This window comes from Lacerta agilis, chromosome 4 (assembly GCF_009819535.1).
Source record: "Lacerta agilis isolate rLacAgi1 chromosome 4, rLacAgi1.pri, whole genome shotgun sequence".
NCBI lineage: Eukaryota > Metazoa > Chordata > Lepidosauria > Squamata > Lacertidae > Lacerta > Lacerta agilis.
In genome coordinates this window covers 74,728,944-74,756,761 of record NC_046315.1, presented here as the reverse complement: position 1 = coordinate 74,756,761, position 27,818 = coordinate 74,728,944, and the positions used below count along the sequence as shown (strand labels likewise).

The 27,818-nt window shown below is 42.9% G+C and overlaps 1 protein-coding gene across 1 annotated transcript in view; it reads right to left on the bottom strand.

The window, feature by feature from the left end:
• The window catches only part of LOC117046005 (opsin-3-like), a 47,296-nt gene extending 21,276 nt beyond the window's left edge, over positions 1 to 26,020 (bottom strand). The window contains exons 1-3 of the mRNA XM_033147659.1: positions 25,925 to 26,020; positions 16,985 to 17,677; positions 7,249 to 7,568 (exon numbers count right to left, since the gene is read on the bottom strand). Of these exons, the coding sequence (XP_033003550.1) occupies positions 7,249 to 7,568; positions 16,985 to 17,321 (657 nt within the window). The 5' untranslated portion in view covers positions 17,322 to 17,677; positions 25,925 to 26,020. The remainder of the gene's footprint in view (positions 1 to 7,248; positions 7,569 to 16,984; positions 17,678 to 25,924) is intronic.
• Between the last annotated feature and the right edge of the window lie 1,798 nt (positions 26,021 to 27,818).

Here is a 27,818-nt window from a genome sequence, read left to right as displayed (position 1 = left end):
GGAACTGCTGTATCAGTCAGCAGTTTGGGTCTCTGGTTTTTGATATTATTTCCATGATCACAACTCAAGTGCTAACCCCAGACTCCACTCTGGCACTCCTCTCTTTGGAAGGGGGGCAAAATTCCTCCATTGCTTATAAGTCCTTGGTATTCCTGCTCCCTGCCATATTCACAGTTGCCTCTCACTGGAATCTAACCTATGCCCCTCTCCCATGGTTGTGAAGGAGGGCCCTTAAAGATGAGTAAAAAAATAGACTGCTTTTATTTGATGTGACATAAATTATTTTCCTTTGTCAACTCATTTGCGAAACCCACCAAACCTCCAATTTCCTAGGTTACTATGTAGAGAGGCCTCATAGAAAAATAACCTACTTTCTGATTCCTCTCCCTGTAACATTCTATTTATGATCGCTATGTAAAGCTGCATTTCATGTTCATGTTCTGGTTTCCCCCCCTCCCCCTTTCCTGATTTATTATGTTTTATTGTTGTCCCCTTATTGTGAAAAGTCTCTATGTAACTTGTGCTTCTCCACTCATAGAGAAATGGCAATAAAGATTTCTTTTTAATAATAATAATAATAATAATAATAATAATAAGCCATTGCTTGCCAGTTTTATAGGGCCCTTCTTACAGAATCAGCATCCAAGCAAGTGATTGCCTGCAATATTGCAAAAATGGTTGAACACTTCAGAACTTATTACTCTATTTTTCCTCTGAGAGTTTGATGCAAAGTAAAGAAAGAGGGAGGTATAAATGACTGCCAGTACAAAAGAGCACAGCAAAACATGTCTACTTTAGTTGGGATTCCTGCATCGCAGGGGGTTGGACTAGATGACCCTTGGGGTTCCTTCCAACTCTACAATTCTACAATTCTATAAGCCAATTTACACTTCATTAGAAGTAAGCCACGCTGATTTTAGCAAGGCTGACTTTCAAGCAATTAAGTACAAAACTGGGCTATAAGCTCCCATCATGTCAATTCAGTGGGAATCATTTATGAGCAAACATGTATTGAAAGGCTACTCTCCTATAAGTCCCACCAAACTCGAGAGCTAGCAGAATCAAGCGGTAAAAGTACAATGGATGTTAACATTTCATACTGCAAATGGGAAACTGCAGTCTGAATGCCCACTCCCCAAACCATATATTAATATTTGCCTTAGGAAGCTGCTTAACACCTAGGCAGACTCACTGTTCCATCTGCTTCTGCACAGTGGTACCTCGGGTTACAGATGCTTCAGGTTACAGACGCTTCAGGTTACAGACTCCGCTAACCCAGAAATAGTACCTCGAGTTAAGAACTTCGCTTCAGGATGAGAAGAGAAATCGGGCAGCAGCGGCGCGGCGGCAGCGGGAGGCCCCATTAGCTAAAGTGGTACCTCAGGTTAAGAACAATTTCAGGTTAAGAACGGACCTCCGGAACGAATTAAGTACGTAACCAGAGGTACCACTGTACTGTCTACACTGACTGCAGCAACTCTCCAGGGTATCAGACAGGGAGTCTCTCCCAGAGCTACTGGGAGATGCTGGGGATTGAACCTGAGCTCTATAAAGCATCTGTTTCTCCTGTTGAGGTCTGTGAGAAACTGCAGCTTTGAAGTGGACAATTAGTGACTTGGCAAGAAGCCAAGTTAAACAAGGGTATATGTGAAAATCTGCTTGGAGACAGGGAAGCCTAGTAACAGGCTGCTGATTGGCTGAATGTTTCCTTATAAGCAGCATGACATAGCAGTTCATTGTTGGAGTGAGTAGGAGTTTGGTAATGAGAGTTCGGAGTGTAGAGTCTGTGTATATAGTAACTTGTACAAAGCTGTATATAATAAAAGCAACTACAAATCAAGTTACTGTTCAGCGACTACAAATCAAGTTACTGTTCAGCGAGTTCTGTTCCTGAGTCGTCGTCCTGGACTATACCACCACGCAGTGCATAGGAGATTGTTTGGTTGAGCATCCAAATTCTGCAGCAACACCACCATCTGTGGATTCTGAGAAGGTGAAAACAGCTACTGGGGAGGGGAGAGGCGAAGTCCAGTCGCCCTGAATGGGCTCACACTGTTGACTCATAATTATCGCAAGGCAAGCACTTTCACATCACACCGACTCTCCTCATGTTGGGCCTTCTGGGTGCGTGTATACCAGCATCCATCAGAAGGCAAAGCATTTTGGAACATCACAGAATCAGCTTACTTACAAAAACTTTTGTCGGTGTGTGACTTTCAAAACTGGCCTGAGCCGTGTTAAGAAAAGCATGAACAAGTGGGGACTGCGACAAAATGTTGCAGTATGTACTCTTGTTCAGTGTTCTATCTAGCCATTTCCCCTTTCAGGATATTCTAGTCCCACTTTCCCTCTGTCTCTTGATTATTTGTGCCTTCCTCACCCAAAGAAACTCAGCATTCCATGGCCACTGAGTAATAATAATAATAATAATAATAATAATAATAATAATAATTTATTCACACCCCACCCATCTTGCTGAGTTTCCCCAGCCACTCTGGGCAGCTTCCAACAAAATATTAAAATACAATAAAACACCACACATTAAAAACTTCCAATCATCATTGGATGGGGGGGGGGTTGCCTCGTGAAATCTCCCCCGAATATTGTAATACTTCTGTAAACCCTAGGGTTCTGAAAATACTGTAAACCCTAGGGTTTACTGCAAGTATGCTCCCTCTTGTTTCTGAGCAGCCTTATTCTGGCAACACAGCCATCCGAACTTGGCACCCAAGTCTGTTATATATGTAAGGTTCTTGTTGTGTTTGAGGCACTATAGGGCACTATAGATTGAGAGGCACAGAGGAAACAAGTCTTCAAACTTGGCCTGAATTCAGTGTTTGAGTGCTCACAGCGAAAGCGGGCAAGTTTACAAGCAGCATAGCTGAGCCCCCTTACAAATATAGCTTGCAGGAAGAGTTCATTACAGAGGCACAATTCCCTCTGGGCCCACCCAGAATTCTGCATTTGCCCTGAAGCAATATTTTTTTTTTAAAAAAAAATCCATTTACCCACAAACAAAAATAGATGCATTTATCCCCAGAGAGACACAAACTATCAGGATGTCCCAGGGTTGGGGATCCTGTCACAACATATTCATCCAACCAACGCTCAAGAAACAACAAAGTTCCTTACGGGTCTCTCAACCCAGCAACAACTGGTTGCCAAGTGAGATTATACAAGCTCCTTTAAACAGATGCAATCCTATGGTGCTTCCTTCTATATCTGTGTTCAGCTACTCCCTCTAAGGAGAAAAGAGGGGCTCTCTCAGATGCGCCTAAGCATGTGCCTCTAGCAAGACATCCCTAGATTCTTTCTGACAGGTGAAACAACTGCAACAGGTCTCTAAGGGAGATAAAAGTGAGGAACACAAGGAAGCCATCAGGATTCAGCTCAGATAGCTGGTGAGACCTGCAGCGGCAGGTACTATCACAATAGCTTTAGAAAGCAGAGATGAAATATTCCAGATAAAACCAGAGATGAAATATTCCAGATAAAACCATAGCCAGCATGAGACATCAACCACCAGCTCCCCCCCATCTCACCGTACAGCAGCTGTTAGACTATCTCCAAAAGAGAATAATTCCATTTAAAGGAAATGTGCTTATATTAACAAACAACTTGTGTGTGGTAACAGGTAAGGGTTCCTAAAAGGACATGAAACACTGAGAGGTTAAGGGCTTCGAGGTGAGGAGTCCTCATCTGCAGTTAAGCGGAAGTTCCAGTATCGCTGCCACTCAGACGTTAGAAAGTTCAAACAAATTTCTTTGCTTACTATTCTGTGGGTAATTTTCCTGTGGAATTATTGTTCTGCCCTGTTAGCTCTTTACCTAAATTCTTGCTAACAGGTACAAGGAAGTATCATACTGGAAGCATCACCAGGTGTTTATGGCTTGGGTCAATGGCATATAGTACACAGACAGAAGTATAAAGCCACAGGAGATGTCATTTCCTAGTACATGGAACATTAATGTGTTATTTGTGCATTCTACTGTGAAGAGTGGCACCAGTCAGAAAGTCCCCTTTCCTTTAGTAACTAACAACCCCTAGAGAAGACAACCTCTCTTTGCACCCAACCAAATACAGTATACAATAAGAAATGGATTTTCTTATTGTTGTACACATCCAGATTTTTTTTTTTAAGTGCACAGTATACACGAGAGACTTCCAACAGAAGTAAAAAGTGGTGTTTTTTTGAATGAATATGGAATTTTGAAATGGCTAACGCCACAATCCTAACCAATCCTATTCATAAATAAATCCTAATCCTGTTGAATTCAACGGGGCTTACTCCCCGGTAAATGAGGTTAGGAGTGCAGCCTTAATTAACAATTAAACTCTGTTGTTAAGAATTCTGTGCCACATTCTCACAAGATACTGTGGGTAATTTCAAATTAAGACATACTGAGTAGATCCACTAAAATCTGTTCTTATGGCTATCACCATATGGAACACGGTGCAAATAGTTGTGTACAAAATACACACATCCGTTATGAAGGCTATACACACGTTTTAATTCTAGTTTCACCCTTTTTAAAGGCAGTTTAACAAAGTTTATGATTTCCCCTGAAATAAACACCATATGACTTAGCAATAAGCAATCCGGAATATTTAGTCTGATGATAGTAGGTCCTAATGTCCTACAATCTTGTCTTTGAAATGTTAGAGCACTTTGTGAATACTGTAGGTTCCTACTGGGCAAATATTTAATTCTTGAAGGTATTGAGGTAATAGCTTTTGCTCTGACAGGAATCCTCTAGGAGTTAGCTCCTGAAATCAAATATATCATCTAGCATTACTCATAGCCCTAATTTCAAAATTCTCATGCAAAGGCCAACCCTGCTTACTCAAGTACTTTACTTAGAACCTGACTAAAATTGGACTCTCGGGGCTTCAAATGAGAATAACATCACTGAAAGCCAGGAGATGTCTACCACCCTAAAGAATAAGCAAAAACTGAAGACTTCTCCAGGCAATCAATACATGCATAACCCTTCCAAATTTTGTCCTTTGCATGAGAGTTCTCCAAGTTCTAATTCTAAAGCAACATCACAACATCCAACCAACACCTAACATGTGGTGGAGCCTGGGAAAGAGCAGAGCCCCACTGCATAAGCAAAGTTTTACTGCTGTTCATGTTTTTGCAGAAATTATAAAATGCAGGAATAGCTGCCATGGTGCCATTCCAGAAGTTGCTTGACCACAGCACCCATCATCCTTCACCACTGGGTTTGTTGGCTGGAGTTGATGGGAGTTAGAGTTCAACAACATCATAATCTCATTAATCAAGGTAGAATAAATTAGGCTGCAATCCTAACCCCGTTTGATTCCATTGAACTGAAGGATTTACTTCTCAGTAGACATTGTAGTAATTAGCAGTGCAATCCTAAATAACAAATTAATCACAAATACTGTCAACTCGTCAGATCCACGAGGACAATCAAAAGGCGCCTGACTCATTAAAGCTAATCAATCCAGCAGACAACCCTTAATCATGCTTTAGTTGGTTCATCCATTTAGAAATTAGGTAAAACCAGTTTATTAATGGAGAGCAATGCATAATTACCAGTTGAATTCATTATTCAACCTAAACCATTTTCAGTCAGTTCATCAGTGTCCAAGGCAGATAACCCCTATTCATTGATGGGAAGGTTTGATGGTCTGAACTTGGTGAGTTTACCTGTCATAGATGATGCTACTGTTACCCTCTCTGATCAGAGGAACAGCCTAGGTGTTCTCCTGGAGCCAAGTCTTTTCTTCATCTGCACTCAGGACCAAACTGCATAAGTTTACCTTCAAGGCCAGCATATAAATATTTTAAATAAATATTTTAAATGTTTACTCTGAAAGAGCAGGAGACAAAGGATCTGCTTTGGATGCAGATGGATACAATCCCTGGAATCTCCAGGGAAGGCAGGGAATATTCTGTGTCTAAACCCTGGATAGTCGCACTGTCAGTCAACGTAGACAGTACTGAGGTGGATGGACCAAGAGGCTCACCTGATGTAAAACAGCTTCGTAGAATCAAAGAGTTGGAAGGGACAATGAGGGTCATCTAGCCCAAACCCTGCAGTGCAGGAATCTTTTTGCCCTATGTTCCTAGAGAACAGTTTATGAAGACATTTAGCTCTGCTACTGAAGGAAAGAAGCTATGGACCTGAAAGCTTCCTGGATAGGAGACTTGCACTGCTCTCAAAGGAGGATAGGATGGAGCTGTAATAAATAAATAAACAAACAAACAGAGATGCCACTAAGTATAGGGGACTTACTCTCAAGTAAGTGTCCAGAGGATTAGGGCCTTCGAATATGAAATGAGAGAAATCTACCACCTTTGAAAGCCTTCAATTCATTTTTTAACGTATGTATATTAGAGGGCACGTATCCGAAATGCAACCTTCCTCAAAGTTGCGTGTCAAGGTCCCCAAGCCACCCAAAAAAAAAACTCACACATCACACAGCAATTTAAGTTTAAGGTTTTTGGCATAATTTTGGCCACAACTTTATTAAAATACAAAATGCGAGTGCTTGCTTAGGCATTGGTTAAGACTATCTGTCCCCTCCTGGGGACAGACTGACATCTGCCCGGTTGGCGGAAGTCAGTAAAGGGAAAACACTTTGGGGAGAGAATGGGGGTCAGGGGTCTGGGCCCTCGCCTCTCCCCTAATGTTCCCAGGGGCTCTTGCATGGCCCTAGCCCCTGACCAGGGGAACGGACAAAAGTATGGTGAGACCCTGGATTCCTTTAACGGAATTCCCCGCGCAGCAGCAGCATTGGAGGGGCAGGCACAGCCAATCCTTATCCCTCCACCAACCAATTTAATAACCAATGCCTAACTGCAACCTTACAAGTTGTGACTCATTGCTACGCAGTAGGCGAAAACCAAATGGTAACAGCCAATCAGCCAGATGGAAAAATTCCTACCAGGCCCCTGTCCCAAAAGCAGACAACCCCATGACAGGCATAGCAAGGTCAACGCACAAGCCTAATTATAGGGAGGGAGGGCAGGTGATCTGATGCACTGAGCAAAGAGGGCCGCATGCTGCGTGCAATAAGAATATATAACCTCTGGGCTGTCCATCAAACATTGCAACATAACATTCTCCCCAACAACCCGCAGGGCCCAATCACTTGCCATGGCCATCTATCCGATCCTGCCCAGCAACAGAGGGGTGACTTGTTTGCCCCCACTGCAACACGTGCTCTCCATGAAGGAGAACCCACTGTAACATATAATGCCTGTGACGCACTTACCTGTTTGACATCATAAAAGAGGCGGGCGTAGCAGTATATCATCACTGTTACGGGGATGACTAAGCAGAATATGAAAAGGCAGATGATGTACGACACCGACTCCGGAGATTCAGAGGTCCATCGGACGGAACAGCTGGTGCCTGCACGCTCGAGCCCATAGCTGCTCCAGCCAATGAGAGGGGGCACTGTCCAGACCAGAGAATAGAGCCAGGAGCCCCCAACTCCTAACAGAGCCTTTTGGTAGTCGGAGCCACGTTTACTGGTGAGGGTGCTATAACGTTCATAAGACAGAATGGCCAGCGAGATCAAAGACACAATGCCTGCAACGAGAAAGAAGTGGGGACAAAAATAATTAAGAGAATCACTTTGTGTTATTTCATATGACGTAAAGTCTTAAAGGGCAGGAAGCGAAATACCATTTTCTGCACGATGAGAATGTCAAGGGGAATTATATTATTATTATTATTATTAGTTAAATTTGTATACTGCCTTTCATCCATAGATCTCAGGGCGGTTCATAGCATAAAATTACAATATAAAATAGACAAAAATACACAATAAGAAGAAAAACAAACCAATAATCCCCCCTCCCAGAGTTTAATAGGAAGAAGCTGGCAAGGCAGACAAGGTCAAGTAACACATTTTATTTTAAATTTCCCCTTCTATAGACAGACAAACAAGGCATGACTGAACTTCAAACTTGACATTTATGATAGCGATGTCTGTCAGTGTTTGAAAAAAGCAAAGGTCCTGACTTCCTTTGTCTCCTCAGCCTGGTCCTCTGACCCTTGTCGGCATAAAAGAGTCCACGAGAAGAGTGTCCTTGCTTTTATTCTTAAAAGTCTTTATCTGCAAAACAACCGACCAACTGTACACACATCAACGCTACTAGCTTTCTCTAAACAACCAACCAACCCACACCACAACACTAACATTGACCACTCTATATATACAGGTACAATTAGGTGAAAGGTTGCATGAGTCAATGTAGGCCGCTGACTTAGTTCTTTTAGCATTAAAGAAACAGCAGCCAATTTTTAGCCGTGACAACTTCTCCCTCCGCTGAGAATAATTTTGCAAAATTCACCCCAAGCTGATTAGGGAACTTCACCTCCTGGTCTCCATTGATCTTTATGGTCACTTCCTCATCACCAAAGGACATACAGATGCTGGAACCAAATAGTACAGTACAGTATAGTAGTCATACCTCGGATTACGTCCGCTTCGGTTTACGTATTTTCGGATTACGTACTCCGGTAACCCGGAAGTGTTTTTCCGCGCATGCGCAGAAGTGTTCTGCGCAGTTCGCGCATGCGCGAAGTGCGATTTTCAGGTTGCGTACATTTTGGGTTACGAACGGCACCCCAGAACCAATTAAGTACGTAACCCGAGGTACCACTGTATAGTATAGATCTGCTTTTAAAGCTTTTGGCAATCTCAGAATTATTCAAAGAAAATATTCAAAACTCCTGCCTCTGTTTCAATGGAAATGCATTCCCTTTGGTAAAGACAACTGTATCTGAATACATTTTTTTTTTTTTTGTAAAGTCTTGATGACTGCTCTAAAGCAATTTCCCATGTTTTCATCAGGACACAGGACAATATCCCTGCCAGCTGGTCTGCCAGTGAGAGTGCTGGCAGGCAAGTGAGAAAGAACCAATGGAAGCTGCACTCAGCTTTTCATGGTCATCATTTGCTCACTCATCCCCCGTGGGTTACGAAGAAAAATGATAGAAGTGGGCAGCTGGCAATCATGAGGTGGCGCCAGGAAGCTTTTGGGAGCAAGAATGTGGGCCTAAGTAAGCAGATGACTATGCTATCCTCTGATTACCATGGCCCTGAGTCAACCGTTTCAGTGTGACTGATATTCTCAGGAGGATACAGACTATAGAAGATGTGGATCCCATGCCTACATCTTCCTTTCCTGTGGGGTGGCTGATGCTAGTGTGGGAAGTAATTGTACAATCTGCCCATCCCAGATGGTTTCCTTCTACAGACATTAGTGGAACAGCTTGAGTTCTAGCCTATATTCTTCAGGTTAGAAGTCTGTTTTCTTAAGGGCAGAAAAGTATTGTGTGGGCATATGAAGCATTATCATCTTTTGTATTATATTACTGGGTTTCACTTCCATGAGTCATGAAAGGAGGGGGGCTTGTCTAGGTGTCATCATTGGGTTCCTCTCCAAGCCTGTGATCCAATATCTGTAAAATGGGATTTCTACAAAGAAAAAGGGACTGCCATAGTGGTTAATCCAAACCAGGCCTTGGCCCAAGAACGTTCTGACTAGGGCTAGCATCCAGACACTTCAACCTTCAAATCAGTCTGAAGTTTGGCATGTAGAGAAGATATGTCTGCAAGTAAACTCAGAAAGTGTTTGGCAAGATGGCCTCACCCCCCTTTATCTTATAATGGAAGACTGGGGTCAGCAATGGGAGGTTTCTGGGACAGATCCAACCAAGGGGTAGCAGCAAGCTGTTCAGTTGCGAAAATGGGGTACAAAAGATGCTTGGGAGGAGCAACAGATGTAGCAATGGGATCTGCAAATTTTCCAGTTTGAGAGACGGAGAGCTGGGCTCTGCAGGGCGCTCTCCACAATCAATACCTCCTAATGATCTATCATTTGCAAGGCCGTCCCCTACAGACTGCAGTGAAGGATCAAATATTTGAATTAAGAATTAAGAAAGCTGTGAACTACTGTTAAGGTACATGTTCTTCCCTGTTTCCCCTTCTTTGACATGTAAGTATAGGAATGCTCCTTTTATTTTTACATGGCAGAGAATTCAAACGGTTCCCCCTTTGTGGTGTGTTCCAGCAACAGATGTTATCATGTGGGCTGCCAAGTTCATGTTTTGTCTGTGTCCTGGACACAGGGATAGACTGAAAGATATGGAAATGGGGCTCCCACCATAAGAATGAGTGCAACTGCATGTGTTGGCACCTAGAGAACAGGGCTAGCCAGCACATTTTGGAAGCCACTTCACACATTCAATACCTATGCATTCCAAATGGCCGAAACAGGCTACAAATTTACCAGAAGCTAAATCTTAATGCACTAAATTGAAACAAAGTTTGTTTGTTTGTTTGTACTGAAATGCATATACAATGACAGCAACATTGACATTTACACACAGCTGATGCGTACATGGGTGAGTGGGGGTTGTCTTCTGGTATGTAATGAGAAGGGTTTTTTTTAATAACAGGCAGACAAGAAGCATTTGGAAACTAACAGGGTTTGCTATGGATTATACAAGTGTGTAATTGTGGCGTTGTCTGCAAATCAATAAATGCTGTTGTTTATTGACCTGGAAATCGTTTAATGATGCCCCAATTACAAAGGCATTGCCACCTCTACATAAGATTTGTTCCCTTTGATGTTTAGGAAAATACCAATGTAAACAGCCAAGACATGTCCACTTAGTTAACTTCGGGGGGGGGAGAGAAAAAGAAAAAATGCTTATCAAAAGAAAAAGTATTTCACTAGGTATGCCAACGAATTTAGAGGATTGTGCTTACTGGGGGGGGGGGAATGTGGCTTCGATTCAATAGTGACTACTTCCAAGTGATGGAGACAGATCCTGATAACAGCTGGATTTTATATTTTCAAAAATGGAAGAACCACCACTAAATGTTTCTGCGTCCCAGCAGCCCTCTGGACAATCCCAGGTGCAACAATATACCTAGAAAAGAGGCTAGTCTAATGTTGTTGTTGTTGTTGTTGTTGTTGTTACCACCTCACACATGCCATCTCAGTGCAGTAACTAAATGCAGACTCTATGAGGATGGAGAAACTGTGACCCTCTGGGTGTTGTTAAGAGTCCAACTCCCATCAGCTCCAGTCAACATAGCCAATGGCCAAGGAAGACGGGAGTTATAACCCAACAATGGCCGATGGCATATGATGTGCACTCTTTATAAAGACTTGAGAAATAAGGTCATCACTCCTCTTATTGTCCATTCCGGGTCGTCCAGCCACTGCCACAGTGTCCTTTCTCTTGGCAGATCAAGATGAGCAGGTGACAGCAAAGGTTGCAAGGTTTTTAGCTGGGGCAATTAGAATAAGATTCAGTATTTGACAATCGATTCAAAACCCTAAAATGTATTTTATATAATTCACTTTTTATTTCTATTATTTGTATATCGTATTGTTGTTTTATTGCTATGGCCGATGGCCAACGCAAATGAATATTCATTCATTCATGCATGCATTCATTCATGCATTCATTCATTCATTCATTCATTCATTCATATGATGTGCTTGACTGGGGCCCGCAGCCACACACCTATTAAAGTGGGCCACAGAAGGACTCTCCACATTGGGATCTGGCCCTCCAGTCGAAAATGGTTCACCACCTCCAACTTGGAGTATACTACACAGTATGTGACCTATGATTTCAATCCCTTTTTTGCCTTTAGATCAGAGGTTGAATGCAAGGGCATATCAAGGGGGCGTAGGGGGTGGGCCACCCCATGTTCCATAATGGAGGGGTGACAAATTATCAAGAAAAAATTACTGCCCTACTAGGGCGGTTCATAAAAAAACTTTTTTTTCATGCCTGCTCCAAAGGTTTTATCTTACTATACTAGGGATTATATAGCTGTATATGAAATTTCATGCATATCGGTTAATATCTTGACCCTCCTCCACCAAAATAGCTGTTCACTTGGCTGTTTTCCTATGTCATGAAGGCTGAAATTTCAGTTCAGTGGAGCACTTACTGTTCCCAACCCTAACCCTGTGGAAAGCCATCTAAGTAGACTTTAATTTGATTTTGAGATATTTTTAGGAGGTAATTTAATTATTGTTTGATTTTATACCAATGTTATGTATCTGATGTTAGACACCCTGAGCCCGACTTCGGCCGGGGAGGGCGGGATATAAATAAAAGTTTATTATTATTATTATTTGTTATTATTCCTTTGTAAGAAAATATGAAATAACGTAAAACCATTTTTAAGGGGGGGGGTCAATGGGGGGGTGACAAGAAATTTCCCGTACCGGGTACCACCTGACCTTCCTACGCCTTTGGTTGAATGGAAGCAAAAGCAGGCTGTTTGCTCCCCTTCAGTTACAGGGTAGGTAGCTGTGTTTGTCTGTCATAGTCAAAACAAAATAAAAAATAAAAAAATTCCTTCCAGTAGCACCTTAGAGACCAACTAAGTTTGTTCTTGGTATGAGTTTTCGTGGCATCTGAAGAAGTGTGCATGCACACGAAAGCTCATACCAAGAACAAACTCAGATTCCTTTCCAGACTTTTTCCCATTGAACGTTTGAGCACAAACATTTTTATAGGATAAAGGGGAAAAAATTCACACACATACACCCCAATAGCAAGAAAGGGGAAAGGACTATAAAACCAGGATATGTCTCTCATAAAGATACACCCTCAGTTCTTAATGCTTATTGTGTTTTTCATTTATTCTGGTTAGTCCCTCCCCTTTTTGTCCTTTTTAAAAATTCCTGAATTACTTCTTGTTCATTATCTCTGCATACTTGATAGGACTCTGATAAAATACTTGGATTTTTATTTTAAAACTAAGTCAAATTTAGGCTTTAAGGTGACAACTCACTAAAGGGTAGATTGATCCCACCAAAATCAAGGTTACCTACTTTTTAAAGGAACATATATCTGGAGCTGAAAGGGACAGGAACAAGGCTCTTCATCAACTCCAGTTATGAAAGTGTTATTAATCACACTGTCTGGTTAAATAGGCCAGATCCAAAGACTCTAAAATTAAAACTATTCAACTGAAGGTCAAAGTCCTGGTTACAGCTAAAGAGTGTGTTTGTCCTTGAAACTTATTTATCTAGAATTATTTTTGCGATCGTTCAATTGGTAATTATGGTCTTCATGTTCTTACAGATTGCCTTAATAGCTACAGAAGGTCTGCTACTTGTTAAAAGCTGAGATTTGCTTTAGAACATTAATTTCTTATCCAAAGGAGATTCTGCAGAATATAAATGCAAACATCCAAATAATTATTTTCAATTATTCTGTACAGAACCAACATTGCCTAGGTTTGGATCTGTTTTCCGTTTATTAAAAATCCCTCTAAAAATAGCCAAGCAACTTTTCTCTAGTTATGCCCCCTTTTATTTATCATGGGATGCTGTGTTCTTCTGTACCATTTAAAGGATTTTTCAATTTATACAAGGCCAAAGATACCTAAAACTAAGATGCAATTTTTTTTAAAGGTTCAGCCATCCAGGGACACAAATTATAGATTTTAGGCAACAGTGACATTTCCCAATGTTATCTAGATAATAAATAAATACATAAATAAAAACAAGAAAAAAAACTATTTCAGTGCTATAATTCAGGTCAATATTGAAGGCTGAGAAACAGTAATTCCATATTGTCTTATTTCTTTTTGACATTATATGAATACAGTACAAGGCTTTGTGGATCTCTCCAGAACCTTCTGTTGTCGCCACTTAATGCCGCCACTATGCAGGGGTGAGGGGCAGAGTTGTGGAGGCAGTGTGGCAGCAGCGCAGTGGTAAGGCAGCACTTCCCGTTCCACCTCAAGCAGCAAAGTGGAACGTGACTCCCCTGAATAAAGGGACCGTCCACAGCCTCAAATAACTGTTACGGCAGCCATACCTTGTCGGGCTACATAATATTTGTGTATCCTGAGTACAGGGTACAGGCACCTTTTTTTTTCTTTTTTGCTGCCCGTAGCAGCCATTTTGTTCTAGAACACCTGACACTTACCGGTAACATAAATACAGTCGTACCTTGGATCCCAAACGCCTTGCGAGTCAAACGTTTTGGCTCCCAAGCGCCACAAACCCGGAAGTGAGCGTTCCAGTTTGCGAACGTTCTCTGGAACCCGAACGTCTGACACAGCTTCCTGAATGTTTTGGAAGTCAAACGGACTTCCGGAAATGATTCCATTCGACTTCCAAAGTACCACTGTATAAGAATACTGACATCTCCTTCTCTTTTCTTTTTTTTTACACCAAAGAAAAAGTACTACTTGTAGGCCACACAGAAAACAGGAGAGCGTGATCAAACAACCTAGCAGGAGGACAGGGGAAAGGGCTCACATTCATTTAGTCTTTTTTGTTGTTGTTGTTAAAAGGTAAAGATACCCCTGACCATTGGGTCCAGTCGCGAACAACTCTGGGGTTGTGTGCTCATCTCGCTCTATAGGCTGAGGGAGCCGGTGTTTGTCCACAGACAGCTTCCGGGTCATGTGGCCAGCATGACAAAGCCACTTCTGGTGAACCAGAGCAGCGCACGGAAATGCCGTTTACCTTCCCGCCAGAGTGGTACCTATTTATCTACTTGCAGAGATGTCCGAGACTGTAGAATGTACCTGAACACTTCTGCATGCAAATAACATGACCTGCCACTATGCTATTGTCCTTCACCCCTGTACTTATGCAACAGGAATGTTAAAAACAGCGTGCAGAGAGAGGGCAAGTATGGAAGCCATAGGAATAGAACCTATCTATATACTATGCAACAACAGTCCTATTTCTGTTTGCTGAAAAGTAAGTCTCATTCATTTCAATGGGGTTTAATCCTCCTAGGTAAATGGGCATCATATCACAGCTCAAGGTAGCAGGGGATTAGTTAAACCTCACTGGTAGCAACCACTTCTTTCACAGGCCTCCCTTTTCTCTCATAATAATTTATGCCCACAAAGGAAAAGAAAACACCCTATAACTTTCAGTATGAACCACACTTTAATTAGATATGATATCGTTTGTTCAAGATGAAGAGTACCAGGCAGAAGAATGCCAGGTAATTTGGAATTACGCGGCTGAGAATTTTCTCAAATTACATTCTTCCTCTTGAAGCTGAATTGACAAGTGTGTCATGCTTTGATCTACAAAGACAGGTGTCGAGTGTCTTTCCTAGCATCAGTTGAAGTGGGCAGAAATGAGGAACCAGGCATAAAATGCCTACATTTCTAGATAGCAAGTACACATTAGTACAGACCAATTTGCAAGAGGTTATTGTTTGATGGCAGTGGATCAAAGAAAGTATAATGGGCATGCGCTCCAAGAGGTCGACTTTAGCCTACACATTAAGACAGGATGGCCTTCCCAATGTAGCTGGATTGAAGTCCTCATCATCCCTGGTCATTAGCCATGCTGACAAGGACTAGTGGGAGCTAGGGTCCAGCAACATCTGAGGGGGCCACCAGGTCTCCACCATTGTTGTAAGATGAGGGATAACAAAAATGGAAGAGAGGAATTCAACATTCTTCATTTTCTTTGTTCATTCATAAGTTATATGTGCAAAGCGGGTGGGAACGCGAGACATACTCTGAAGTAACTTCTGTAAAAAGAACATAACCACCCTGTTCACACATTTTACAGGACATCTCTTACCCGGTGGATTCTGCTTCCAACCGAAGTCAGATTAAGTGAATCTTGTGCGTTTTATTAATGGCTTTATTGTGCAAGGGCATTGGGCCAGAAGGTTGAGTGGGAAACCTGCCTCCTAACCAATGAAGCAAGTGTCTGTCTTCATAGCAGTCTTCCCTTTTGGTGTGAGAAGGACTGTTAATTTAACTGGAGATTATCGAAGCAGCCGTGACTAGCAGGACAAAATCAGTTCATAAGTCAGAGGGCAACCCATAATTTCTTCTGAACAGGCTCCTTGCCACTTCCTGAACAGCAGGGGAGGAAGACTATAATAAGGATCTATTATCTTGCTGTTCTAACCATAGCTGTTGGTGTACCTGTACAGAGGTAGTCAGTTATGCTGCTATTATAGATTGATCTTAGCAATAATGCTGTTGCTGTTGGGGAGATTGTCATCGGAATAACGCATGAGGGGGCTGTGGGACTATGCAGGGTAGACCACCCTGCGTGCGCCAACATGCAAAACTGCCAGCCCCCCGCTACTGATGGATTCCATGTGTCTACTGATATATGCACACAAAGGTCCTCCATGGGAGGGTGATCTTGGCCCTGTCTTACAAACATATATCGGTATGCAGACAGAGCCCTTTCACAGAACATCTGCAAGTGCAGATGTTGGGGGTAGCCAATGCACTCTTGTAGCCCATGCAATCTTATTGCTACCACACAGCCATATTCTTTCAAAGTGTAGATCTTCCTTATGTGGCTGCTAAAGCTGTGGAGAAACCATTGCTTCACCACATGATATTCACCACCACTGCATGATATTCAGCGAGATAAAAACCATCCTGCCATTGGCTAGTTGGCAACCAGACACCTGCTTCATTGGTTCAATAGTCACCAAGCCTACATGTTTCAGGACGAAACAAAATTGTGTGTGTGGTTATTTGCCAATGGCAAGCAGTAAGCAGAATGAAAGTGCTTATATCTTCACCTGTCCATGAAACTTTCCTTGCAACCCCAGCAGCATAAAAAAGCAAAATTATCTGAAACCCCAGAATGGGAATAATCTTTCCCCAGCCCAGCTGTGCTATGGAACACATAATTCAGCCCTAAGATTATGATCAGGACAATTATGCCCAATAAAGATGTGTGATTCAGAACTTGGAATAAAAATGTGGATTGAGCTACAAATATCTAACCAGCCTAGGAGAGAATAATGGTTTGTATTCATCTAAGTTTTACTCACAGTTAAACCTACTGAAATTAATGAACATGACTGAATTGGGTTCATTCATTTCAATGGGTCTGTTCTGAGTAATACTTGGTTGAATACCACCCAGGATTTATTTACGAATCTTTTTCTTGTATAAATGGGATACCAAAGCAGTGAAATGTAACCTTCCAAACTCTTACCGAAACAGGAATTGACAAAGCCGTACCACCGGCAGCCATGCTCCCCTCCAATCCACTTGCCATAGATGTTGGATACAAAACTGAATGTGGTACCAGAGATGCACACCAGCATATCGCTGGCACTGATGTTCAGCAGCAACATGTTCACAGGGTTGCGCAGGGTTTTGAACTTGCAGAAGAGAATGAGGACGATCAAGTTATTCAAGAAGCCAAAAAGCAGTATGAACCCAAGAAAAACTGCCACAATGGTGTGACCTGTTCTAGAGAGGCCAGTTCTTAGCTCATCTGTAGACGCGCTGAGGTTGACTGTCAAGTTGGCATTAATTTCTGACATCATAGTAAGTGAGATAATATTGAAGAACCTTATTTCCAGATCTACCAGCTTCTGAAGGCCGCCATCTTTCCATTACCAAGTTTGGGGGCTTTATTTAGTCTGTCAATCGTGACATACTAATGATTAATGTAGACGTTGCGTTGCTCACTCAGAAACACACTGCACTGTTTCTCTCTGCCCCAACCTATTATCTGTGCAGAATAGAAGATATGAATCATTTCAACGTGTCCATGATAGCCCAAAGATAACACATTTTTCAGAACTGCAGAGCTGTGGTTATGCCTTTTCTTCATCCCAGCTCCATAATATATTTTCATAACGCTCTACTGTGAAGCTTCTCTCATGCTACTTCTGGCATCCTGTATACAAAGAGAGGAAAACATGTAAGCGTTGCAATCAAGGCAATGATTGTAAAGAAAGGCATTACATAATGTACTGTCATTACATAATTTACATAATTTCCCCATGTTATTACTCTTTCACCTTTTCCTGGGTGTTAGTTTGAGTGTTACTAGGATTACTACAGCAGTGGTTTATCAGGGCGTAGTCACACACAAACACTGTACAGTCGTACCTTGGAAGCTGAACAGAATCCGTTCCGGAAGTCCATTCGACTTCCAAAATGTTCGAAAACCAAATCACGGCTTCTTCCTGCAGCCAATCAGAAGCCCCCTCGGACGTTTGGGCTCCAAAAGAACGTTTGCAAACCGGAACAATCACTTCTGGGTTGCGCATTCGGGAGCCAAAATGTCCAAGTACCTGTCAGGCTAGAGCAATCCAGTGAGCTCTCGGAGCTGTCTGACTTGGATGCCAGCCCAGGCCAGGGAGCGAGGACTGATAAGAGAGCTGCAGAAGAAAGCAAAGGAGGGGGTGCGCAGCTCAGAGAGGCACAAGACATATTGGAATATAGTCTTTCAGAGACTGATACCCCTGTTGTGATATTATTACAAGCCGAGCTGCGAACGCTGCAGCAGCGAGGCCAGCATGATTGTGTCTGTTTTTATCCTGTGGGAAAGCTACCAGTCCTACCAGCTTTCTCACACACGTGATGTTTGTACTGTACTGTTGTACTTTTTACTTTCAGTTCTGGCTCGAGAGATGCTGGACGCTGTTATGGTCAGCTCTGAAATCATGAGCTGGCTAGCAGAGACATACTCTGCATTTTACCTACAATAAAGTAGTTTTTAGCCTTCACGGCTCGTGTGTGTTGTTCTTCAAGCTGGGGAACAATCACATATTACTGATGTGCCCCTGGACTTGAGTAGCCAGGAGGGCACGCAGGCTTCGTCCCTACCTGGGGGTCAGTCTAACAACTTGCCCCCCCCCGGGACGTTTCATAACATTGGTAGAGACTGATACCCCACCCCCCAGCTTGCAGGAGCATCGAAGGGGTGGATTACAAGAGAAGGGGAAGTTGTCGTTACTTAAGCGATGTCAGAGGGTGGGGTCCTCACGTGGGGATAAAGGAAAAAGGAACAACACTGTAGAGCAAGATGAGTCATCGTCCAATGTAGCCGGCAGTCATGAGAGCAGGGGGCTCCAGACCTGAGGCTGGTTGTTTTCCTTTTCTGTTAATAAACTTCAACCTTTCACTAAATGAACGCGTACGTGTCTGGCTGCGCCTTACAGTACCAAGGAATTCGGGATCCAAGGTACGACTGTACTGCAGTGAGTTTTCGCTATGCCTCTAAAGTACAAATGGGGGTGCTATGTCTCTCCACATGTCATTAGACTCCAACTCATGAATGGCCAACCTGCGGGGCAGTAACACTTTCCAAATGCTGGCATTCTTGCCAATTACTTGGACAATGCAGGGGCTGGGCAAGCTGGCAGCTAGGTCAGGGCTGGAGTGAGTTAGTCACACTTAGTTGACATTGCGATCAATAGGAAAAGTTCGTCACAGCTAGCTTCTCAAACCCCACAAATATCAATGAGACTGAAGTGGAACAAACTTGCTTCAAGTCCAATCCCTTAAGTTCTTTGATTAAATTGTAATTGCTTAGTAGTCAACACAAAGAGTGGAAACAAAAGCAATTTGTAAAACAATCACATCAAAAATATATAATTAACAACTCCCACTCTTGCTCTAAATAAATCATCTTGTTCTTAAATAACACTGAGAGTTCAGTACCGGTAAGTTTTTTTTTTTTTTTGTCCTACTTAAGAATAGATTACTGGAGAGAACGGAGTAAAATGTTTGACATTTTATAAATGAGTGCTTCTAAGGAAAGTTTCTGTCTCCTGTTCCTCTTTAACAGCACATTTTTCATTTCATGTACACAACATATTACAATAAAATGGAAATGGAACATAAAAGCAGGCTGTGCTGAAGGCAGCTTAGGCTTAGGAGCAGGCGCGTACTGAGCCACTCGGTCACCCGGGGTGGCAAATGCAGGGACCCAGAAGTGGCGCGCATGCGCAGCGCCGCTGCATCTGATGCACACGTCGTGCGTCGTGCGTCATACACTGCTGCACGTGCGCAGTGCGTGCAATGCACTGCGCATGCGTGCCGTGCCATAGCGGTGCCACCTGGCGGGCCCCGAACAAGCCACGGAGTGGAGTGGCCTCGCCCCGCAGCCTGCTCACATGCCACTGAGCAGGTTTGCGAGCAGGCTGTGGGGCGAGGCCGCTCTGCCCCGTGGCCTGTCCGGGTCCGCCGGCAGGGTGGGCCGGCCGAAGTGTCACCCCCCCTCCCCTGGAACCAGGGGCGAACTGCACCGCACCCCCGTCCCCTTGCTCCGCCCCTGCTTAGGAGAGCACTCTTACAAACTGCACTTCCTGAGAAGTTTGCTTACAGATGGTGTTACTATTTTTCTAGTGCTTTGCAGTGTATTTAGTAGTGCATAGCTGCTATCTACATTTAGGAAATGCCATGATTTCTCCTCCACCCCCCCCCATCAATTAGGAAACACCAGCACCATAGTGGGGTGCACAGAGCATTCATGGTTGCTGCACAGTAGTATGTGAAACCCTTAGCTGGCTTACACTGTACGGTTCTCTGCCTCTGCTCTAACCTGACAAACAACGCATAGTTTTCCATAAACAAAATGGATTAGTATAGAATTCTGCAAAACTAAAACTGAACATTGCTTTAAAAAATAATGTCTTCTGGTCATTTAATAAAGGGGGGGGCTTTCCTTCTATGTAATGAGTACTGAACACACTACAAAAATTAAATGGTGCATCATCAATGAAATATATAACATCTGTATCTTAAGTAGTGTTACATCTGGAACAATACTAGAAAAAGCCATTACCTACGACAGGCTTCCTCAAACTTGGCCCTCCAGATGTTTATGGCCTACAACTCCCATGATCCCTAGCTAGCAGGACTAGTGGTCAGGATGGTGGGAATTGTAGTCTCAAAACATCTGGAGGGCTGAGGTTGAGGAAGCCTGACCTACGACCTGTGTCTTCACTAGAGTCTTATTGCATAAATAGGTCTCTATGTCCGTTGTTGTCCCCTCTCCTCAATTAGGAGGTCCCCATCCACCATAAGTTCCCAAAACCCGAAACCCCATTTGGGCATGCATGCAGGTATTTGTGGGTTTTGTTTTATAAAAGATGAATTTCTGAAATCCAAGGTTTTTAATATACCTGGTTTGCAGTAAGATAATAATAATAATAATAATAATAATAATTATTATTATTATTATTATTATTATTATTATTATTAAAAAATGTGCATGTGTGACACTCCAAGCCAGGAAACCTTGGGTCCATTGTGGGTATGTTTGCACATCTTATTTTTATTTTACTGCACAAAATAGAAGTATTAAAAAAATATGTGCACCATTCCTAGCCAGGTAAGGATTTGAATCCACTCACATGAAAGGCTGCCACTTCCTTCCTTCCTTCCTTCCTTCCTTCCTTCCTTCCTTCCTTCCTTCCCCTCTTTCAGTTTCTGCCTCCTATACCTGCAATGGCAAGTTTTATTTTATTTTTATTACAGCTGTTTCACGCAAGAGAGCTGTTTTAAAAATAAAAACACCAGAACTTGCCTTCAGCAATAACCAGTGGGAAAAGGCAGGCTGCATATTTTCCTATAGGTTGATGGAAACATAACAGAAGTTGGGGAGGCAAGTTGATAGAAGGAACCCAGCGATAGGTCACCACCCATGTAAAAAAAAAGAAAAAAAAGACCCAGCGATACAATGTGTTCCACTGCATCCATAGTCAGCTGGTAACATGACATTTTACATTGGATTTTCTTCCCTTATTGGATTATATGTAGCTCAAGAAACCCCAAATTTATCAGGGAGAAAGTGCAGCCTGCCACTTGGATAAGGACATTGTGTGGATACCACAAAAGCAATAGAGAGAGACACAAGCAGCTTAAAATCTATGTCAAACTTCAGTATGCGCAAGCCCTTGGAATCAAGGTATGCTATCTCCACACACACATTTCAGCAAATTTCACCTATCAATCATATTCTATCCAATTTCAGTTAAACATATTTATTTATACTGAGTTATCCGGCAGTAATTAATATGCAAATTTTAGGATGTAAGTTAAGTATTTTAATTTCAAAAATGGTTCTCTGGACATTTCCATGAATGCATGAAAAAAAAGTGTTTGCTAAATTTAGTAAAGGGGCTTGCTAAATCTGCAAGAGAGTAACCATATTGAAAATGTGCCTGGGAAGGATGGTTGGTTTGGTTGCATCTGTCCAATTTAAAAAGGGAAACGATTAACAAGATCTGAACAGAATTTCCAGGTTCGGTAAGATCCAAATCCTGGCTATGCCCTGTATACTGCAAACTTTAACAACAGGAAAACAGGTTAAATCTGAACATCTAAATATTCCAGGTCAAAGAGGGGTGACATCTGGCAAGTTTAGCACAGCACAGAATGCAAATCACAAAGTGAAGAAAGCAAATTAAGCTCAAATGAACAAAAACGATGAAAGGAAAAATATTTATGATTTAGGGTGACCTCTGGCATAACATTTTCGTTTATATCGGGGGCTCTTCTCCAAGTTAATTGTCTTTCTTAAAAGAAATGTTTAGCCTTAAGCTCCTTACACACATGTGCATATAAATGGAGCGAGTCTGAATTTATAGCAAATCTATTCCTTGAGAATTCCCAAGCGAGCTAAAGACCTAACCACGCAGTTGTGTTTAACAAATCCCTGATAGCCACTCATTTCTACAAACAGCAGCTTTGGGATGGGAGAAACATCCTAACCATTCCCACTCAGAAATAAATTATACAGAATTCAACAGGATTTATTCCCAGGTAGGTGAAGTCAGGGTTGCAAGCTAAATTATTCTGCCTGCCTGCATGCCACTTCTTTGTTCATAACTGTCTGCCAGCTCCCAAAGTTGTTTCTGCTTAGAAATTGCATTATTTTTTGTGGGTTCCTGGTTATTAAACTGATGAGAAACAGGAAAAAGTCCCCACACCCCACAGTTTTAATCCAGTATCCATTAAAAAAAAAACCTTTAAAAAGAAGTCTCTCCCCCCCTGCCGCCGCAAAGGCTCCCCCCCCCCACACACACCTCTTAGACCTCACTGACACATTCTGCTTTCAGAATGCACAGTTACTCTACACTCTTGTGAACTAAAATCAAGCTAGTAACACCAGGTACCAACAGGTCCAATGCCTCCAGAGAAGCTCTTCGTTTTGATCATTCATCTTGAATCATTTGCGGGGAGGTCAGACCACCTGGCGACAAAGCCAAGCGCAATCCCGTGCTTTCAGGCTGGGATTGAAGCCCACCTGAGAACAGCAGCAACCCGGAAGCTCGTGCTTGCAGAAATAAACTTTGCAACCCTAAGCAATGCTAGTGAGTAGACTGGGTACCTAACGGGTTCATTTGTAATTATGAGGGACGTGTCCCTGTCGCTTCTCCCTTCCTTCTTTGCTTCCAGCATTTGCTTCAGAGAGGCTCTCTCAGCAGTTCTGGAGTAATGAATGCCTTTTGCACACACACACACACACACAAGCACACACCCTCTCCGCATCCTGAGTTGCTGCTATCTGTGTAGAAGAACCAACAGCGTCAACTCCAAAAGTATCAGAAGAGATTTTTAAAAATTGGAGAAAGAGCAGGTCTTAAAATTAACAAAGATAAAACCAAGCTCCTGGTAAAAAAAACAACCATGAACGATGAGAGTAAAAATACATTACAAAATATATCAGGTCTAAAGACACGGGTAGCGCTGTTGTCTAAACCACTGAGCCTAGGGCTTGCTGATCAGAAGGTCGGCGGTTCGAATCCCCGCGACGGGGTGAGCTCCCGTTGCTTGGTCCCTGATCCTGCCAACCTAGCAGTTCGAAAGCCCGTCAAAGTGCAAAGAGATAAATAGGTACCGCTCTGGCGGAAAGGAAACGGCATTTCCATGCGCTGCCCTGGTTCGCCAGAAGCGGCTTAGTCATGCTAGCCACATGAACCGGAAGCTGTCTGCGGACAAACGCCAGCTCCCTTGGCCTATAGAGTGACATGAGCTCCGCAACCCCAGAGTTGTCTGTGACTGGACTTAACTGTCAGGGGTACCTTTACCTTTACCTATAAAGGCTGAGAAGAAGGTTAAGTATGTAGGTGTATAGTTAACAGTGAAGAATATAAATCTATATAAAGAAATTTGCAAATATGAGGTAGAATGAAACTTTCATTGCTGGGCAGAGTGTCAACCATAAAGATGAATGTATTACCAAGAACGTTATTTTTGTTTCAGTCACTACTGGTGATTGGCAAGACAGATTGCTTCAACAAATGGCAAAAAATTCTGAATATATCTGGCAAGAAAAAAAAACGAGAATAAAATATAAAATAATGACCGAGACAAAAGACAGAGGAGGTTTCTCCCTGCCGGATATGAGATTATATTATGAAGCATCTTGTCTGTGTTGGTTGAAGGAATGGTTGCTATTGAAGAATCCACATACTGTATTTTAGATTTGGAAGGTCACGAGAATATTTTTGGTTGGCACACTTATTTGTGGTATGAAAAGGTGAAAGTACATATCATTAGGGGAAAAATGTATAGAATATGGGACAAATATAAAAATGTATTGGAAACTAAAACACCACTTTGGCTTTCACCTTTGAATGCCACAGCAGTGAAAAAGAAAAATATGATGGAAAGTTGGGCGAGTTATAGAAATTTATTAAGAGAGCAGGGTGGAGAATTTAAATTAAAAGTGTTTAAGGAACCACCAGGAATGTTAACAACATGGTTACAATATCATCATTTGAATGAAATATTTAAAAAGGATATGAAGTGGGGGTTTGGGGAACAACTATCACAATTAGAGACCTGTTAAATTGTAATGTGAAGGTGATGTCTAAAATGTACAAGATGTTATTGGAATGGGAGACAAAGGATGAACAAATGAAATCTTCAATGATACACTGGGCAATACCTGTAGATGTTGGTCATAATATAGAAAATGGAAGCATGGGAATGATTATGGAATGTGGATATAAAATTTACAGCATGCTATGGTTTAAGAGAAAATTATATAAACTTGCAATATAAATGGTATTTAACACCCAGTAGATTGGCAAAAATGTATAAAAAGTCAAATAAGTGTTGGAAATGTAAAGAAAAAGAAAGCACCTTTTCACATGTGGTGGTCTTGAAATAAGGTTAAAGCTTATTGGGAAATGATATATAATTAATTGAAATAGATGTTTAAGATAACATTCGTAAAAAAACAAAAACCCAGAAGTTTTTCTCTTGGGAATTATAGGATTAGAACTACCCAAACAGTATAGAAACTTATTTATGTATGCAACTACAGCTGCAAGAATGTTATTTGCCCAAAAGTGGAAGAATGAAGAGTTCCCGACATAAGAAGGTTGGATGCAAAAAACTAATGGATGGAGTATGAAGAAATGGTGAAACTTACTGGAATAATAAGAAATCCAGACAATAAACTTTTTAGAAAGGAATGGAAGTGGTTTATTGAGTATTTACAAACTGTACACAGTTCAATACATTGGCAGGATTATTGTAAAAATCTGCAGCTTTAAAAACATATATGATATATATCAGAACAGACAAATAAAAGAATAAGTTAAGATAATTTGGAGTATGCAGGAAAGGACCCAAATAAATGTAAGGAACCGCAAAAAGTGGGAAGGGAGGAGAAAATTGAAAATGTTAAAACTTGGCAAAATAATTTTTGTAATGTATATAAATGAAAATTGTATTTATACAAAGAGTTGCTGCCCCGGCTGCTTTGCCACTCCATGTCTGCACCATAGGAGCCAATTTCTAGTCTTGCAATTAATTATGTGGAGCAGAGCTTACCTGTGCCCCCCCCCATATTTTATTGGCACCTCCCGTCTGCGCGACGCGCCAACGGAAGCGTTAACCTTCCTCGCAGGATTCGCGATCAGCACGCGAGGAAACGCCAGCAGCCTTTCCCACCCGGGACCCTCTTTAACGGAGACTCGCCGCGAAGGCTCCCCACATCTCACCCCTCACTTGACAGAAACCAAGCCTACGGTCGAGGAGGAACTGTGGCGCGGTGTCCCACCCGCTCCGCGGCTGAGCTCCGCGGGAAGCGCGCCTCAAGAGCGCCTCCACGGCTCTCCCACAGCGCCCGTACGGAGCGGTCGCTTGGAGAGAACGCGCGCCCCTTCTCGCTCACCTGCTGCTGCTGCTTCGGAGAGTCCGGGCTTTTCTCCGCGCTCGGGCTCGCTGAGGTAAGGGATTCCGGAGCTTGGCGAGCCGTTTTCCCTTTCCTTCGCTTCTCGCGCCAGCCACAACTTCCAGCTCTATCAGCGCCCTCCGCCCCCTCAACTCCGCCCGCGCGCTTCCCTCAGCCCTGATTTTTTTTGGGAGGGGGGGAGGCGACGGGAGGCGGGGTCTTCTCGGCGCTGTCCGCCCGCCTCTTTCTGGCGAAGGGACGCTGGTTGGAGGCGAGCTCCCTGGCGCAACAGTGGCCGCGCTCTGACTCCGCGCGGGGAATCTTTGGGGAGCTCAGTGGGGCTGCGTGGCTCCGATCTAGAAAGTATGCGAGCGGGACTTTGTGCAGGTGCGGGGGGGGGGCGGCGGTGTGTCCTACCTGCGCGGTCGGAGGTATGGGGACTGGAGAGAGCTGCTGAGGTCAGGGGCTGCTTTGCGCGCTTGCCAAGGGCATCTATCTGCCTGAGCTTGGCCACCGTGAGAACGCTGCCTGGGCTGCGTGTACTTGAGATCTATAGAAAACACATTGTTTCTCTCAAAGAATCCTGGGGAACGGAAAGGGCCTGGGAATTGTAGCTCTGTGGTGAGTTGGCTAGGTTTCTCAGGATTCTTTGGAGGAAATATTGCACTTGGATGGATTAGATGGGCTTTTGGGCTGTTGTTATGTTGCTGTAATCTCTTGATTTAAAAAAAGCTTGCTTTATTTATGTATCTATACTAGGCGTTTTTATTTTCAAACAAAAATAAGATGGTGTTCAACGTATGCAAAAACATCCAAATGGTGAGAAGATACTGCCATGAACCAGCTGGTGACTGGACAAATATCTCTCCTCTCAAAATCTCTGTCTGGTACCTTGAAAAAGCAGATAGTTCCCAGAAAAGCTGTGTAGCCCCACTGGACTCCCCCAATGCCAGGTTGTTTTTAGCCACAAGTGGGTCATGGTTGCATACAGGCCAAAAAGCACTTCTTTGCACCCAGAGAATCCTGGGAGCTGTAGTTGTTAAGGGTGCTTGGAACTGCTGCTGTGTGAGGGGTAAACTACAGTTCTCGGGGTTTTTGAGGGACAGGGAAATGTGCTTTAAATGTATGGCGTGTACACAGCCCATGTCCTGCGTCAGGTGGGTTGCACTAGCATCATCATCTTCATGTTCTTATTTTTAAGCTTGAAGTTCATTTAAAAGGAATAAGGGGGCAGGGAGGGAAAGAAGAGGAGAGAGAAAGGGTGGGATAAAGGAGAAAGGCAGGCGCCGAAGCAAGATTAAAAGCAGGATCCCATTTTTTCAGGTTGAGAATAAGGCTCCAGTCCTCTTTCACTTGAATTCAGTGGGGTTTAGTTCTGAGACAGCATGCTCAAGAACTCTCTGCTCTAATGGGTCCTGGGTCATGTGTGGCCCAGATCTATCAGATGCACAGTTTCATTTTAGAGAGTGGGTGCCAAAGACTTTGGCTTGCGGCAGGCAAGATTCAGGTGCCTTTACTCTATTTATATCCCATCTTTTCCTCAAGGGAGTGCGGCATACATGTTTCTAACAACTACCATCATTTTATTCTCTCGACAGGGGTTGGTTATGCAGAGGGGTGGTACCTATTATTAGAGGTGTGTGGTGCCTGTTAAATAAGCCCTCTGGGGAACATGGTCGACGCCTCCATATTCCTAATAACAGGCATCCGTAAAAAAAAGTGCATTGATCCAAAATTAATGTAGGTAAGGAGAGCTTGCAAAAGTGCAGTTGGCTTCTAGTCGAGGTGAATAAATGTGTAGGGGTGGTTCTCTGAGCAGCTGGGAGCAGGGAAGAAAGGCAAACGCTGCAGATTAGTCAGTTTATTTCTAGGAGCAGAAGAAATCAAAGACTGC